The sequence below is a fragment of the Truncatella angustata genome, assembly GCF_020726525.1.
Source record: "Truncatella angustata strain MPI-SDFR-AT-0073 chromosome Unknown BKA67scaffold_5, whole genome shotgun sequence".
Lineage (NCBI taxonomy): Eukaryota > Fungi > Ascomycota > Sordariomycetes > Amphisphaeriales > Sporocadaceae > Truncatella > Truncatella angustata.
In genome coordinates, this window is record NW_025763385.1 from 1827870 (window position 1) to 1841394 (window position 13525).

Sequence of the window (13525 nt, forward strand, 5' to 3'; positions counted from 1 at the left end):
TTCCGTTACCATTGAGGCCATGAACACCACCAACGCCGAGATTTCCCTACACCTCGACCCGAGACGACCAGACCCATCCGGCAATGCACTTATTACTCTACACTACTACCTTGAGGTGAGATTTCTGTAAGATCTATAACCTGATACGACCAAATAGACTCCTTCTCGATTGGCACCTAGGTCAATAGGCAAATAGATGTTTCCAGTCTATATGAGACTTGACCTTATTAATCCACCGATGCTTCTACAATTAGTAGACATCTAATTGTCCGATTAAGAATCTGAGAGTGGTCAACTCGCTAGACTCTTGTTGCACAGTCGCACTATAGGCTGACTGCTGACACCTCCCAGGTCCTAAAATGTACATCCCAATTCCAGCAGCTATGAGCAGAAACGACAAATGGGCACCAGCACCTAAGACTTTCTTTGACTGTGCAGTACCCATTGACTTTACTACGTGAGGGCCAGATAACGCGCATTTGCGCTAGAAAAAAAGTCTTATTGCTTAACCAGCTACGATACACTATTCATGATAATCATTATAGGATCAGTTTACATCTCATGCCCGATACATTGGGCTTCCTAAGCATATTATAATTCTTAACCATTACCAATTAGTGTTTGAGCATTTTAGAAAATCTCTACTTATTGTACAACCGCGTGCGAATAGCCTCTTATGTCTGTGTCTACAACTACACGTCAAGCCACTATTAGTTGTGAAATCTCCTTTCATTCACTGGTATAGTGTCTGAATAACTGGCAAAATTCATTGCCTCAGATTACTAAACAACGTCGTCGCACTTCTGTGTTGTACAGTGCCATCATATTCAAAACCCCTGCTCATTCCGCGTGAATTTCGAGGCGGCGCCCCATCACTAAGCGTTCAGGGCTCTTCGAGCCCAGCTCCAATGGTAGATTGGGTATGATGGAATGATATTGTGGCCATGATTTCAGTCATATGTTGATTTGTTATAGATATAGACCGCAGGGTAGAGACAGCTATTCAAACGGAACATTGCTACCTCAAGAATTGGCTTTGCCCCCGGCGCTGATAAATTAGTCAATGCTCCTATAGTTTCCAGGTTGAGCTGACTTGACTAGCCAGAGAGACGCAACCCCCCCCCCCCCCCCCCCAATAACACCAACAACCATACCACTGCCTAAGCCGTAATAGCTGTCGCGCTAAAGGATTAAACTCTAATCGTTATGGGAAGCGCCGCGAACAGTGGTAACAGCCTGTGTCGTCGCCACTAGTGACTCCGAAACTGCAGTAGGAGCCACGGAATGGTTTTTGCTGACTCTGTAAGACCCGATCAGTCGCCGAGTGCTATGACAGCCATTCTCCGAGGTACTGTTGATGACATCAACGTGATAACCAGTGCAGTCTGCGTTGCGGAAGAGATCGATTGTATAACCCGACCTAACGGGGGAAGAAGGATCGATTGCCCAATTTTGCCGAACTTCGGGATAGTGTCCAATATTCTGGCAGGAACCAAAGCCTGTGCCTGAAATCAGAAGGCCTCCCTGGGTGCATTTGTAATCCTGGAAAATTCCGAATCTCCATTCCCAATTGGGAGAGTCTCGACCAACAACAGATGGACCAGTTGCACCAAGGCTGACGGCCACTGTGCGTGTTGTCGTTGTCCCGGTTTTCGTTCTGGTCATGGTGGTATCTGGACCAATAATGCCAATATCATTAATGGCTTTGGTTGAGAAAAAGGTTACCGTGTGAGCGGATGTGCTTGCAGCAGCGGTTATACTTGTAGAACCGGCTGGTTCTAGAAGACTTGGAGTTACAATCCTCGTGCTAGCATTTGAGTTTGCAGGGGTCTTCGAGGTCGCCACAGTAGTTGTGCTGGAAGCAGTGATTGTACTAGAAGTGGTAGCCGTGCTTTTCACAGAAGGCGTCTTCCAAGCAGAGGCTGTGCTTTCAATTGATAGAGATGGGAATTTAGCGCTTGTAGTTTCTGGGAACGGCTTTTTATAAACAAGATACCCCTTGATGACATGCCCGTCTGACGAATTTATGCATGAGCCCTCCGTTTTGTTGTTAATGATGGACGTTCCAACTTCCATGCAATCTCTGTCGCCGAAAAGCTCGATCATGTATCCAGGGCTGATTGGGTGTTCCTTATTAACTCCCCAATATTTATAGTGGTCGCCGTCCAAACCCTCGCATTGGCCGTAAGCGCCATTATCGTAAAGACGTATGGGTGGACTAGAGCAGCTGTCATTATAGAGGAGTAATGACCAATTGATTGTTGAGCTCGTGGAAGCAACTGAACTCGTGGTGGCGGTTGACCTTGAAGTAGAGGTTGAGCTTGAAGTAACGTCGATGATAAGAGTGGATGTTTTCGTGTAAGTGTTTGAGCTTGCAGTAGCGGATAAGCTTGCGACGGGTAAGGAGTAAGAACTGACATTGGGAAGGTCTACTCGCAGATCTTGCGTGACACGATAGGATTGAATCTTTTGCCCTACGCTGTGGCAGGTTTCCATCGTTGTGCTATTGAGAACGCCTATTCCAGATTCACTACAGTTGTTGTCGGAGAAGAACGTGACACTGTACCCAGGTTTAATTCGGGAATTATGATCGACTCCCCAGGCAAAGTAGTTCTCTTCATCAGCAACAGCGCAGTCATAGGAACCAGAACCTTTGATAGAGTGGATCACGTTGCTCACGTTGCAGACGTTGTTCCATAAAACAAATGTCCAGTCCCAGTCGTTGTCACAACGTATAGTGTGGTGGTTGCCGCCGTCCGAGATCATCGACATAGCCGTGACTATGGCTGCAAAAGGGATTATAAATGCGAATAGGAACATTTTGGTTGGTAGAATCGTGTTAATACCGTGCGATATTCTCCTCTTGATGTCGTTGTCGCGAGGCTTCTGAGAGGAAGGATAGATATGGTTGGTTGTACGGGCAATTTTAGTAGAATATTTATATCGTCGTGTAAAAAGTGAATCATTGCTGAGTTGTAGCTGCTCAGCTTGCAATTATGTTGTCTGTGATTAATAAAGCTTTCCAAAACAACTTTCGAGCTTCGTCAGAGAAGTTAGCATCTGGGACCAGTTCAACCTAACTTTGTAGTCAAATAATGAAACATCAGCTTCCTTCTGATATGCCTAGACTAGATTAGTAGCGAGTATATCACACAACCAACCCTTCCGGTGTCTCACTGAACTAGTAGGAATTACTGATCTAGAATCATCACTCGCATTTTCATTTCCGTATTCATGTTGGCTCTCACCACTGGCTGGCTGCTATAATGGTACAAAGCCTCTCGATAGCTAGCAAAAAACTCGCAGGTGTCTCAAGCGTATGTATTCTATGATTGATGGAGGACCTCAATGTCGAAGCTCGCTATATTGGCGCCTACCATAAAAGCCGTTGGGAAGGTATGCCAGAGATAAGGTACATACGTGATTAACGTTGCCAACTCCTGCGACTTGAGCCTGATGAGTCGTCGGTTGGTTCAACAGCTCCAAAAGTCATAAATAAAACCTAGGGTATCGCAATGCCGGATACTTTGCAGCAGCCGTTTAGGCTACCAGGGTGACACAAAGCATATCGCTGACGAGTGGTACCGTGAATCTTCCAGAGAAGTTTCATTTTATACAGAAAGAAACAAAGAAGACTTATGCACCAAGTCGATATAAGCCCTTTGCGGTCCCCGACATCGAAAGTGGGGCGTGGAATTGATGGGATTGCTGACAATTTGGTGTACTCGATGTTCTAGAGAGCGTGCACGTGCTGAGAATTTAGGAGGAGCACCTCCAGGGCTGCTTGATATAAATACTCAATGTTCCAGGGTGGATATTTGTCCAAAAAGCTTCACAGCTTGCGATCGGGATGGTTTCCAAGTACAGCTTTTGCTTTTGGGCAGAGCCAAGCCATACTTTATACCTCGGTTCTCTAAATCCATTGTAAACCGTCATCGTAGTTCTCAAACACCAGAACAAACATACTATTGTAGTATTGATGCTGAGCCGCTGCACAGATACTAAACAGGAGGTTACAAACCTCTTGAACTAGGTGATATTCTTAAAGATGGTCGCTACAGAATCCTTCGCAAGCTAGGTTGGGGTGGCTATTCCACCACATGGCCCGCAAAAGGCCAATAGTATCTCTTTCCATGCATACAAAAACCAAAGATCCCTTTCTAACTCTCGTGTAGGGAAGATAAATATGTTGCTGTCAATATTTGTACTTCGGATATAAAACCTAGACTAAACGGGAGCTAATTATTTTATAAATGATATCCGCTGATTCGAAATACAATTCCGAGAAGTCCCATTTGGACCAGATGTTAAACCGTTTTACTTTGGTTGGTCCCAATGGAACCCACGACTGTCTTGTGCTGGAACTTTTGGTTCCTAGCGTGGCAGATGTCGTTGAATCATACTACAAGGATGACAGACTTCCGGCTGGGCTTGCAAAGTCTTTCGCAAAGCAGTCTTAATAAAGGCTTGATTTCCTCGCTCGCTATGGTGCTGGCCATGGGGCCAAAGCCATTCGCTATAGGCACCTCCACTGCATCATGCAAATTCTGTCCCTAGATCTTCACACCAGAACCTTGGCCATTGTCATACCCGACGTGAAATTCTTGGACCAAAGGAGCTTTTTCGACAAACTTGGGAAGCCTGATACTGGTCCCGTACGAGACGGGATGGTGAGCCTTCAACGAGCCACGTTCCGTCCCAGATTATTCGGCCCACTCATTCCGGAAAAGAAATTCTCCTACTGTCGTCTCCATTGGTCAAAATCATTGAGTTTGGTGAAGCGTTCCTCGACGGCGACGCTCCGAACATGCTCCACACTCCGTTACCGATACGCGCTCCAGAAGTCTTAGGAGATCTCTTGGATCATCAAGTGGATTTGTGGAGCGCTGGCTGCCTGCTATAGTACCTGTTCACAAATCTACAATGATAGACCTTACTAATTGATATAGCTTTTTGAACTTGTTAATGACCAACCCCCTGTCGATAACAGGATGCTAATCCCCCTCCTTGTTCAACAGATGACGGAATTCACCACTGACAAGCTACCATCACGAAGGGAGATGAAACGGAAAGGAACATAAGAAAAATTACCTCAGGAAGAGCATAGCTCTACGCTTCAGGGGTGGTTGAAGAACTATACTTGGACAATGATAAAGTATATTGATTTCACGAAGGATGATATTGCGAAGACGAGCAGATTGATCGCACGGATGCTCAAATTCGAGCCGTCTCTCAAGGCCACAGAATGCAGTGCTCTTTCTGATGCTTAGCTTGAAAGAACATAAGTCGTGGGAACAGCAGCGGTGACTGGTAGCCGCCTGAGAATATTGGTATGTTGAGTTGTGGTAGGCAAGGATACACACTCAGAATTGATTTACTGTGGCTTGAAATCAACGAGGTATCCTCTATAGCCTAGTTCATGATGATCGCGACTTTTGTTGGGCATTTATTTTGAGTACGTTCGCCATCAAAAGCTGCAACAACGGAATCTATCATAGTGGATATCGAGCAGAGCAAGTACGAAGCTCGCGCCTTAAGCTGTCAGGTTGAGCTCACCAACTCTATGTTTTTCTTTCCGACTCGCAGTATACTTGTACGACGCAAGACGATGTTTGAACCCCTTCAAAATTGTGTGGTCCAGGGTTATAAGAAGCACTATTAAAATCAACAACCCAGGCTGGAGATCTCTGGTTTATCCTACACCTAGAGGAACCGTGATATGATGGCTTTCTCGGCTAGTTTAAGATGACCAGCTCTCGTTCATGTCTGTAGACGATTCAAGTGCAAAGGAGGGAACTGGCCTGATAAATGAGATCAGATCCAAGCGAAATATCTGGGATGGTGGAAAATACCCCAGCGCCATTGCATCTTGGTTGATCAAATCCGTTGAGGAGAATTATCCGTGAGCCCCGCCGTCAGTTGAGGCATTACATGACGATGTAATATGGGAGACATTGAGCCTCAAGTCTGCTCTACTGTTTACTCGACCCCGAGGGGACGCCCGAAGAAAGCATGCAAATGGATGAAGTCCATATTCCCAGTTACACAAATGTCCTCGTGCCAAAGTGGGAAGTTCAGCGATATCTCCGTTGTTGGAAATATGCCGAAGAGTTCATCTTGGAGTTACGCTTAGGGTTGATTAACCTTTTAAATTCCGAGAACGAGTGATCCGACGTCATCGAAACCCGTTCCGAGGAGCACGATTATGTCGGAGCTTTGGTCCGAGCCATGAGTTCGGGCGTGGCGGAGCTGCGAGTACAAGGCCCGAGATGCTACAAAGGATTGATGTGATAAGATAAGCTTAACTCCACGCGCTAAATAAGCAGGGGTTTAGCGCTGACTTCCTCGTGGCAACGCTAATCTAATACTAGACTGAAAACAAGCAAGCATGCAAGCATTTTCGGCCTTTCGCGACTTCAGCAAGCTCTTAAAAGCGAAACCTGCCAGCCAGCTTCGTGTGAATGGTAATTAAGGTCAAGTGAAACATGTTCGCACGAGCAACAAACTACACTTGTGTGTGGCTTCTGATGTGCGACTGCGTCGTCCAACTGAAATGATACACAAGCCTTTGGGCAGTGACGATCAATAGACTTGCAATAAAGACTAGGCTGGCATAACGGCTACCATCACCGATGACGGAGTGCTATGTAACTCAACTCCAAACATGGTCAACGGGACTTGCTCCGATGTGTAGGCAGATATGTAAGCGTCCGTACTGACTAGGCTGTAGGTATCCATTCGCTCCATTAATAATACTGTGCTACAGTATGTAAAGGCTGCAGGGCTGAGGTGAGAGTATGGGGTTTGCTCCTCTATTCTTTCTCCGCGATGCCAGTCCCGCTTTCTTCTTAAAGCCGAGCCCCTTAGTTCCAGATGAAATCGACAATCACCGACGACTCCAAGACGACAGAGAAAGATACGCCTATAATAGCGGCTCAAGGTCACATGGAAACGGAAGCGCCCTTTCTACCACCATTGTAGGACACTTTAGCACAACCAAGTTCCTGCAAAGCAGCATCTCCCAAAGCACTAGTCAAACAAACTTCTTGGTAGCCAAGGATAGAAAAAAGGCGGGCAGTAACCGGTGCCTCTTCATAAGCTCGCACTCAAACACGCTTGCCCAACGATTTCCAAGTTCTTACGCTACCAAAGCAGTATATTACTTAAGCGGAGCACCTTTTTTTTTTTTTTTTTTCTGTTCTGACCTGGCATCAGGGGTTGCAGTACTAGAGGATCGACAGCCCACTTTTCGCTATCTCACTAATTACACATTGTTTGTTCGCCAGGATCCACGCAACACTTCTCAACATCGAGGATCGCTATTTTTTTTGTCAAGTGCACCGTCAGTCATGGCCGACTCATCAACCACCACAACCATGAACGGCGATGATCGATCGGTGAACGAAAAGAAAGTCGGTGGCATCTCGGCCACTGACTCGGTTTGCAGCGAGTCGATGCGTCGCATTCCATCGCCACAGCAGGAAACAGAGGCCAACATTTGGCCGGAACCTGCCAACACCGTCGAGGCAGATCTCGAGAAGAGCGACATGGCAGCAGCAGTTGGAAAGCCTGCCGGCGCACCACCGGCCGGAATGCCCCCGGGATTTGCGCCCGCTGATTTCCCGGATGGAGGATTAGATGCTTGGCTAACGGTTCTTGGCGGCTTTTGCGCCCTATTCTGCACATTTGGCCTGGTTAATTGTGTCGGAGTCTTTCTGAGCTACTATGTCCAGGGTCCTTTGAGCCACTACGGAGAAAGTTCAGTCAGTTGGATTACCAGTATGCAAATCTTTATTCAAACTGGCACGACAGCAATTTGGGGGCGCGTATTCGACAACTACGGCCCACGATACCTGCTGCTTGGCGGAACAATTGTCTATGTTTTCGGTTTGATGATGACTTCACTTTCGTCCGAGTATTATCAGTTTTTCCTGTCCCAGGGTATCGTTGCTGCTGCTGGCTCTGGAGCTATTTTCAACGCAGCACTGTCCTCGGTTACCACCTGGTTTTTCAAGAAGCGCGGTATGGCGCTGGGTGTAGTCGCTTCTGGCTCCTCTCTTGGCGGCGTTTGTCTCCCTATCATGATGAATCACCTTATCCCCAAGCTTGGCTTCCCTTGGACTATGCGTATCATTGCGTTCATGTTCCTCGGTATGTGTGGCATCGCGTCGGCCACTATCAAATCTCGCCTGCCACCTAGGCCCAGGCCTTTCGTATTCAGCGCTTATCTCGCGCCTTTCAAGCAGCCATCAATGGCGCTCACCATGGCTGCTTGTTTCCTTTTCTTCTGGGGCATGTTTCTGCCTTTTAGTTACATCACGCTACAAGCCGAGTCTGCTGGCATGGACCCCTCGCTTGCGCAATACCTTTTGCCCATTCTCAATGCTGTCAGCATTTTCGGACGTATTGGGCCCGGTATCGTGGCTGATAAAGTTGGGCGCTTCAATTCCATGATTTTCATCACTGCTCTCTCTGGCGTCATCACCCTGGCACTTTGGATTCCGGGTACAAGCACTGGGGCTTTAATTGCATATGGCATTATCTTTGGATTCTCATCAGGCGGTTTCATCTCCTTGGCACCCGCCTGTGTCGCCCAGATCTCTGATATTCGTGAGATTGGTATTCGCACTGGCACAGCTTTTGCTGTGCAGTCACTGGGTGCACTCACGGGCTCCCCAATTGGAGGTGCCATAGTCAAATCTATGGGAGGCAAATATCTAGGGCTTCAACTCTTCTGTGGTTGTGTTATGACTGCCAGTGTTTTCGTCTTCATAGCCGCAAGATACGTGCAGCATGGATTCAAGCTGGTCAAGGTGTAGAGTCCAGTTGAACATTTCACGGGTTATCATACAGTATTGCATATAGAAGGTGCAGAAATCATTCTCAAGCTTTGTTGGAAAAATGAGTCTGTGGAAATTCCCTTAAAAGTTAATCACGATGTAAAATATATTGATCACCTCTTTACTCACCGCTCCGTTGATCATAAATAATCACACATTGTGAGTCATCTCTATCTGCATATTGCACGCATAAACTGTGCGGCTTTTCACGCGTGCTGTTGTGATACGCCGATGAGTCAAGCAACAGTCGTGCAAACATTTTAAGTACGTCGGGGTCGTGGCCCTTTCCAACTATCCTCATTGCTTTTCCCAACACTTCAAAACACCACAGCGTCAAAGACACCAAAATCGTCTTCATCAGGAACAATGCCTGCCGAGTCGCAGGCCGGCCCCCGCCCGGCCCCCTACCGCATCATGCGTATGCGGCCTTCGATTCTGATCGCCTTCCTCTTCTCCTCGAGCACGTTTCTCTTAGCTCTGGTCATATTCATACTTCTGTCGAGACGCAGCCATAACCTTCGCCTGTCATATGGCGATCCCTTCTGAAGAGAGCAGCATATGCCCCTTATGCTCCCTGTGCCCCTGTCCCGATACAGCCCTCACCGGGGTTACTCGGTGGAGACCCCAACTACGCTGGCTCTCCTTACGATCAAGAACAACAGCCGGATGCAGACGAACACCAGTTGTTTTTTTCGATGCCGCTCGGTGGTTGGGACGATTGCAATATTTACGGCGAAGCCTTAATCTGTGGCGTTTGTGTCACTCAAGCATTTCTCTTCCTCGTGTGCCTATTCATGAGATACGGCGGATGGGCGACAAAAGCCGGGATCGGAAAGAATGAGAGGGGTTTTTGAACGAGTCGTGGAATGGCCATGGACATGTATATTCACTAATTGTGTGGAGAAGACGGTCAGGCTGGTCAAGGACATGCGATATTCCTTGATGCTGTGGAAAGGATGGTCGAATTGCCATGATGATTTGGTGGTCCCAGGTTATTCGTGGTGGTGAGGCTGGAAGCCAGCCCCTAACAGCGAAAAACACGTTCGATATCACCTAGAACCATATTTTACGGATAGAGTCTGTCGAGGTGGTGGTTGGCCACCTGGTCGACGACTGTGAAGCGCTCATGACGATTTTTGCAGCGGCAAGAGATGCTGTGTTCTCGTATATGTCTACCCCGGCTTGCCAGCAATAGGCCACAGTGTGAACCGACGATGGTTGCCTGCAATAATATTAGATCCCCATTTACCCACTGGAAAAGTCGCGCTTTCTAATCCACATGTCTTTCATCCATCTGCGAAGCCTCGATTTGTTCGCTGTCAGCGGTATTTAATTGATGGGTGGTTCAAGTGGCTCGTTCTCATTTAGCCCGAGGGACTGTAAAGTCGTGTACATGATAGATGTTTCTGTACCTCACATGATGCAAGAAGTAGTCAAGCGTGGCATGAAATATTGTATATCTAAACTGTCATGTTAAACTTTGCCTCTGACCTTATTGCCTGCTGGGCGAGATAATTAGATCTCCCTGCCTCTATATCGCGGCTAGATCATTGCGGTGACCTATCAGACAACCTCTGCTTGCATTGCCAGTGATATCTTACTCTTGATAGTTCGGGGTTGGATCCATGTGACGATACTATCTTGGTCGATTTGCCAGCCCTTGAGTTGCGGTAGTTCACAAATTCTATGCTCTCGACTCTTTTTATTTCAATACTTGATACGCCAGCAAGATCGCCGACGATATTGGCGAGTTTTTGCATCAAGGTCATCGGCAATGATAAATGTTGCTGCCTTACTTATGGGCATGATTTTCGTTGATTTCGTTGGCTCCATGTCTGTGCTTGGATCTCATGGTACCTCCCAAGCATCGGTGGCAAATCGAGATGTTGCACTTCCCATGTTACTTTTGTCTTTTCGGTCGAAGAAAGGCAATGTTGTTGATTGTGCGATATCGCTGTCATCTAGTTAAGCAAGGTCATAGGTTGATGCCATGACAACATCTCCCACCAACAGTCCCAGCGGCACACATTAAGGCACTGTCGGGTCGGCCTTTCGCTACGTGCATACTTACAAGTTGGGTGACTTGAAGCGTCGAGGCACCACCTTGAGTATCACCATACATACATTGTTTCATCGTGGCTTTTGGCCTCGCGTTCATTCACTAATTGTGGCATTGTTCGAGACAGAGTATCCTCTGAATGAACAGCAAAACTCTGTTTGCACCATCGGCAATGACAGTCCGTCTGAATTCCTCGAAAGGTCCTAGTACAAATTAAGATGACCCTGTGGCTAAGAAGCTGGCAAAATCTCTCTCTCTCTCTGCCTCTCTCTCCTGATTTCGGGCAGGCGGATGAGTCGCCTGAACTTCGCCTTTTGATATATTACAACATGCAAAACTTGTGAAGACCGACGTGACGTAAATGACTGAATAAAGTGTTGTGACGCTTAATATCATAATTGACAGCTCAGCTGTTGTAAGACCTCTTCCGTCATTGGGGGAAGATAGAGTTTTGAGAGGGCCCTAGATTCCAGCATCCGATTGGACAGATACATGATCATTTGGTAACATTCCGAGGTGCATTTAGATATCCTACACGATGTTGCCTTGCATGCAAGCATGGACCTCCTCCTGCATATGATCGCCCACGACTAGCGGTTCAGTTCGAATAGTATGATGATGTAATCGGCTGCGGTGAAGACTGAAATGTATCTCAGCCCGAGATAACAAGTGGCCATGATATTATTCGCGATCGCTCCCAGGCAGTCGAAGGGCCAATTTAGCAAATGGTATCAGCACTCATGTTGACACAAAGCTTGTCTGAAAAGAAGATCGCATTGTGCTATGGCGCTGGTTCCGTTAGCGTGCATATTGAGGCAAAATTGAAACTCTTGAATGTACTACAGGGTAGTTGCACCGGATGCCGGCTCATCCGCCCACTGCATGTGCATACTCTCCTGATCGATCTGCGGGCTGTCCGTTGGCCGGGACGATACCGTGATCCATGAACAATTGTAGCTTTACGACATGTTTGTGTCGTGATCGACTGACCTAACACTATATTGGAAGGCCAATAACAAGGTTACTGTAGCGGGGATATCGCAATCGGACCTGATCACCAGGAGCGGTGCGATTGTGTAGTCAACGGCTCGACACTTCGACTAGAAGTGCGTTATGGGTCCAGTTCTCCGTAGTTCTTCCAATTATAACCGAATTAGCACGACTGTAGGACACGAGAAAAAGCTTGTGCGGAAAGCGCCATTTGCAGGGTGACGAAGGGGGAGCTTCCGAACGCGTGATAGAATGATGATGTGTGATAGTTAGTGAAACTAGTTGGCTATTCGTTCAAAGCAATCCGCGATTACAGGCCTACGGATCCGTAACCTGAAAGTGAAATGATGTTGGCTAGTCTAAACCCAAAGAAACCAAGACTTGCGACAGCCTGCAGCGCATTTGTCAATGTCGGATGACGGTCTCAAATGGGTTGGTGTCGAACGAAACCCTGCGAAAACCGGCTGGGAATAGATTGGCAGCGTAGGTAATTTGCAGCGGTCATCAAATTCCCGACCAATTAAGTTGGTATGCACATAGCGGCACTTCTACAGAGTAGTCGCATGCGGAAAGACTCAAGAGTGTGGTAGGACGGCAAAACTAGAGCCGATGCCCTGCCCACGCCAGGACAGGACAGGGCGCATTACCCCAGAGCCAAGCAGCTGGGCGTTGCGGCAAAGTGCATAAGGCGAAGCTGCCTCAAAACTTGGCAAAGCTTGACCAAACAGCCTGCGTGTTCATGCTATGATACAATTGGAATCAGCCATGTCATGATTTTGGGTCAAGTGCTCCAAGTGATGCAGTTCGCGAAATAACAACGGACTTTGAGTCAAGTTTGACAAAGGGCGACGCGGTGGCTCTTAGTGGCAAATCTCCGCATTTCACAAAGTTAAAATCGTGCCAGAAAGGAAAAAAAAAGACGAAAACCTCCTATGTCTAATCGAGGTACAGCATTTCAGCGGCTGCCAAAGTAGTCCAGAATATCCGCGATTCTGCAGATTTGAGTATTGCCTCCGCTACAGCATACTCGCTTACTGCAACGCCGACATATATCCCCAAGCCTTCTCCATGGGCTACGTCTCCCGCCGAACGAGCAGGTATCAATTCAACAGACTCAACGATGGGTACCTCCATCTCAAGCCGAGGGATTCTGCAGATGAAGGATTGCACGGCGTCGGCCCTATCGGTCTGCTATACCTCATACCTTACGATACTTATTGCTCCGAACCGGCTGGGTTATTGTGGACACACTCTGAGCTCCTGCTAGAATTGGAAAACATGTCACATGGTCCCTCGTACCAAGCACTCAACGGTCGATGGATTAAGGGTCTGACAGGGCCCAATACTAAAACTCATTGATATAATTGGGTTAATACCGTACGTAATTAGGACAGTAACAGGAACAGAGCCTATTACGCCCTTCCACTTGCAATACTAGTCTAGCACGAATCTCCAGCAAGTGCTTGCTCCGCAGCTCTCACGAATCAGAAGTCCAACATGACAACCGAGGCTCTGGGGCTGACGACAGGTGTGTTTCTCTCGGTCTAGAATTCGTCTAGAACACCACCCGTTCATGGAAGAAGCTTCCTCTCTCGACGATTCGAATTTATAGTGTTCTGCCTGTGCAGGATCTAGT

General features: G+C 47.4%; 3 protein-coding genes across 3 annotated transcripts; 2 read left to right on the top strand and 1 right to left on the bottom strand.

Annotated features, from left to right (window-relative positions):
• Positions 1–1130: 1130 nt before the first annotated feature.
• On the bottom strand, positions 1131–2949 carry BKA67DRAFT_678154 (uncharacterized protein; the record flags this gene model as incomplete). The annotated part of the gene is made up of 1 exon (XM_046108847.1): positions 1131–2949. A coding segment is annotated over one exon (1752 nt), but the record flags the coding sequence as incomplete, so codon positions are not given.
• Positions 2950–4466: 1517 nt separating this feature from the next.
• BKA67DRAFT_308295 (uncharacterized protein) lies at positions 4467–5065 on the top strand. The gene has a single exon (XM_046096124.1). The coding sequence runs from the start codon at positions 4539–4541 to the stop codon at positions 4848–4850; it is 312 nt and encodes a 103-aa protein (XP_045957337.1). The 5' UTR covers positions 4467–4538; the 3' UTR covers positions 4851–5065.
• Positions 5066–7454: 2389 nt separating this feature from the next.
• BKA67DRAFT_593123 (major facilitator superfamily transporter) lies at positions 7455–8819 on the top strand (the record flags this gene model as incomplete). The annotated part of the gene is made up of 1 exon (XM_046104908.1): positions 7455–8819. The coding sequence occupies one exon, from the start codon at positions 7455–7457 to the stop codon at positions 8817–8819; it is 1365 nt and encodes a 454-aa protein (XP_045957338.1).
• Positions 8820–13525: the final 4706 nt, after the last annotated feature.

Coding starts and splice junctions, on each gene's coding strand:
- BKA67DRAFT_308295 (XM_046096124.1), top strand. CDS start 4,539: ATGCAAATTCTGTCCCTAGATCTTCACACCAGAACCTTGGCCATTGTC.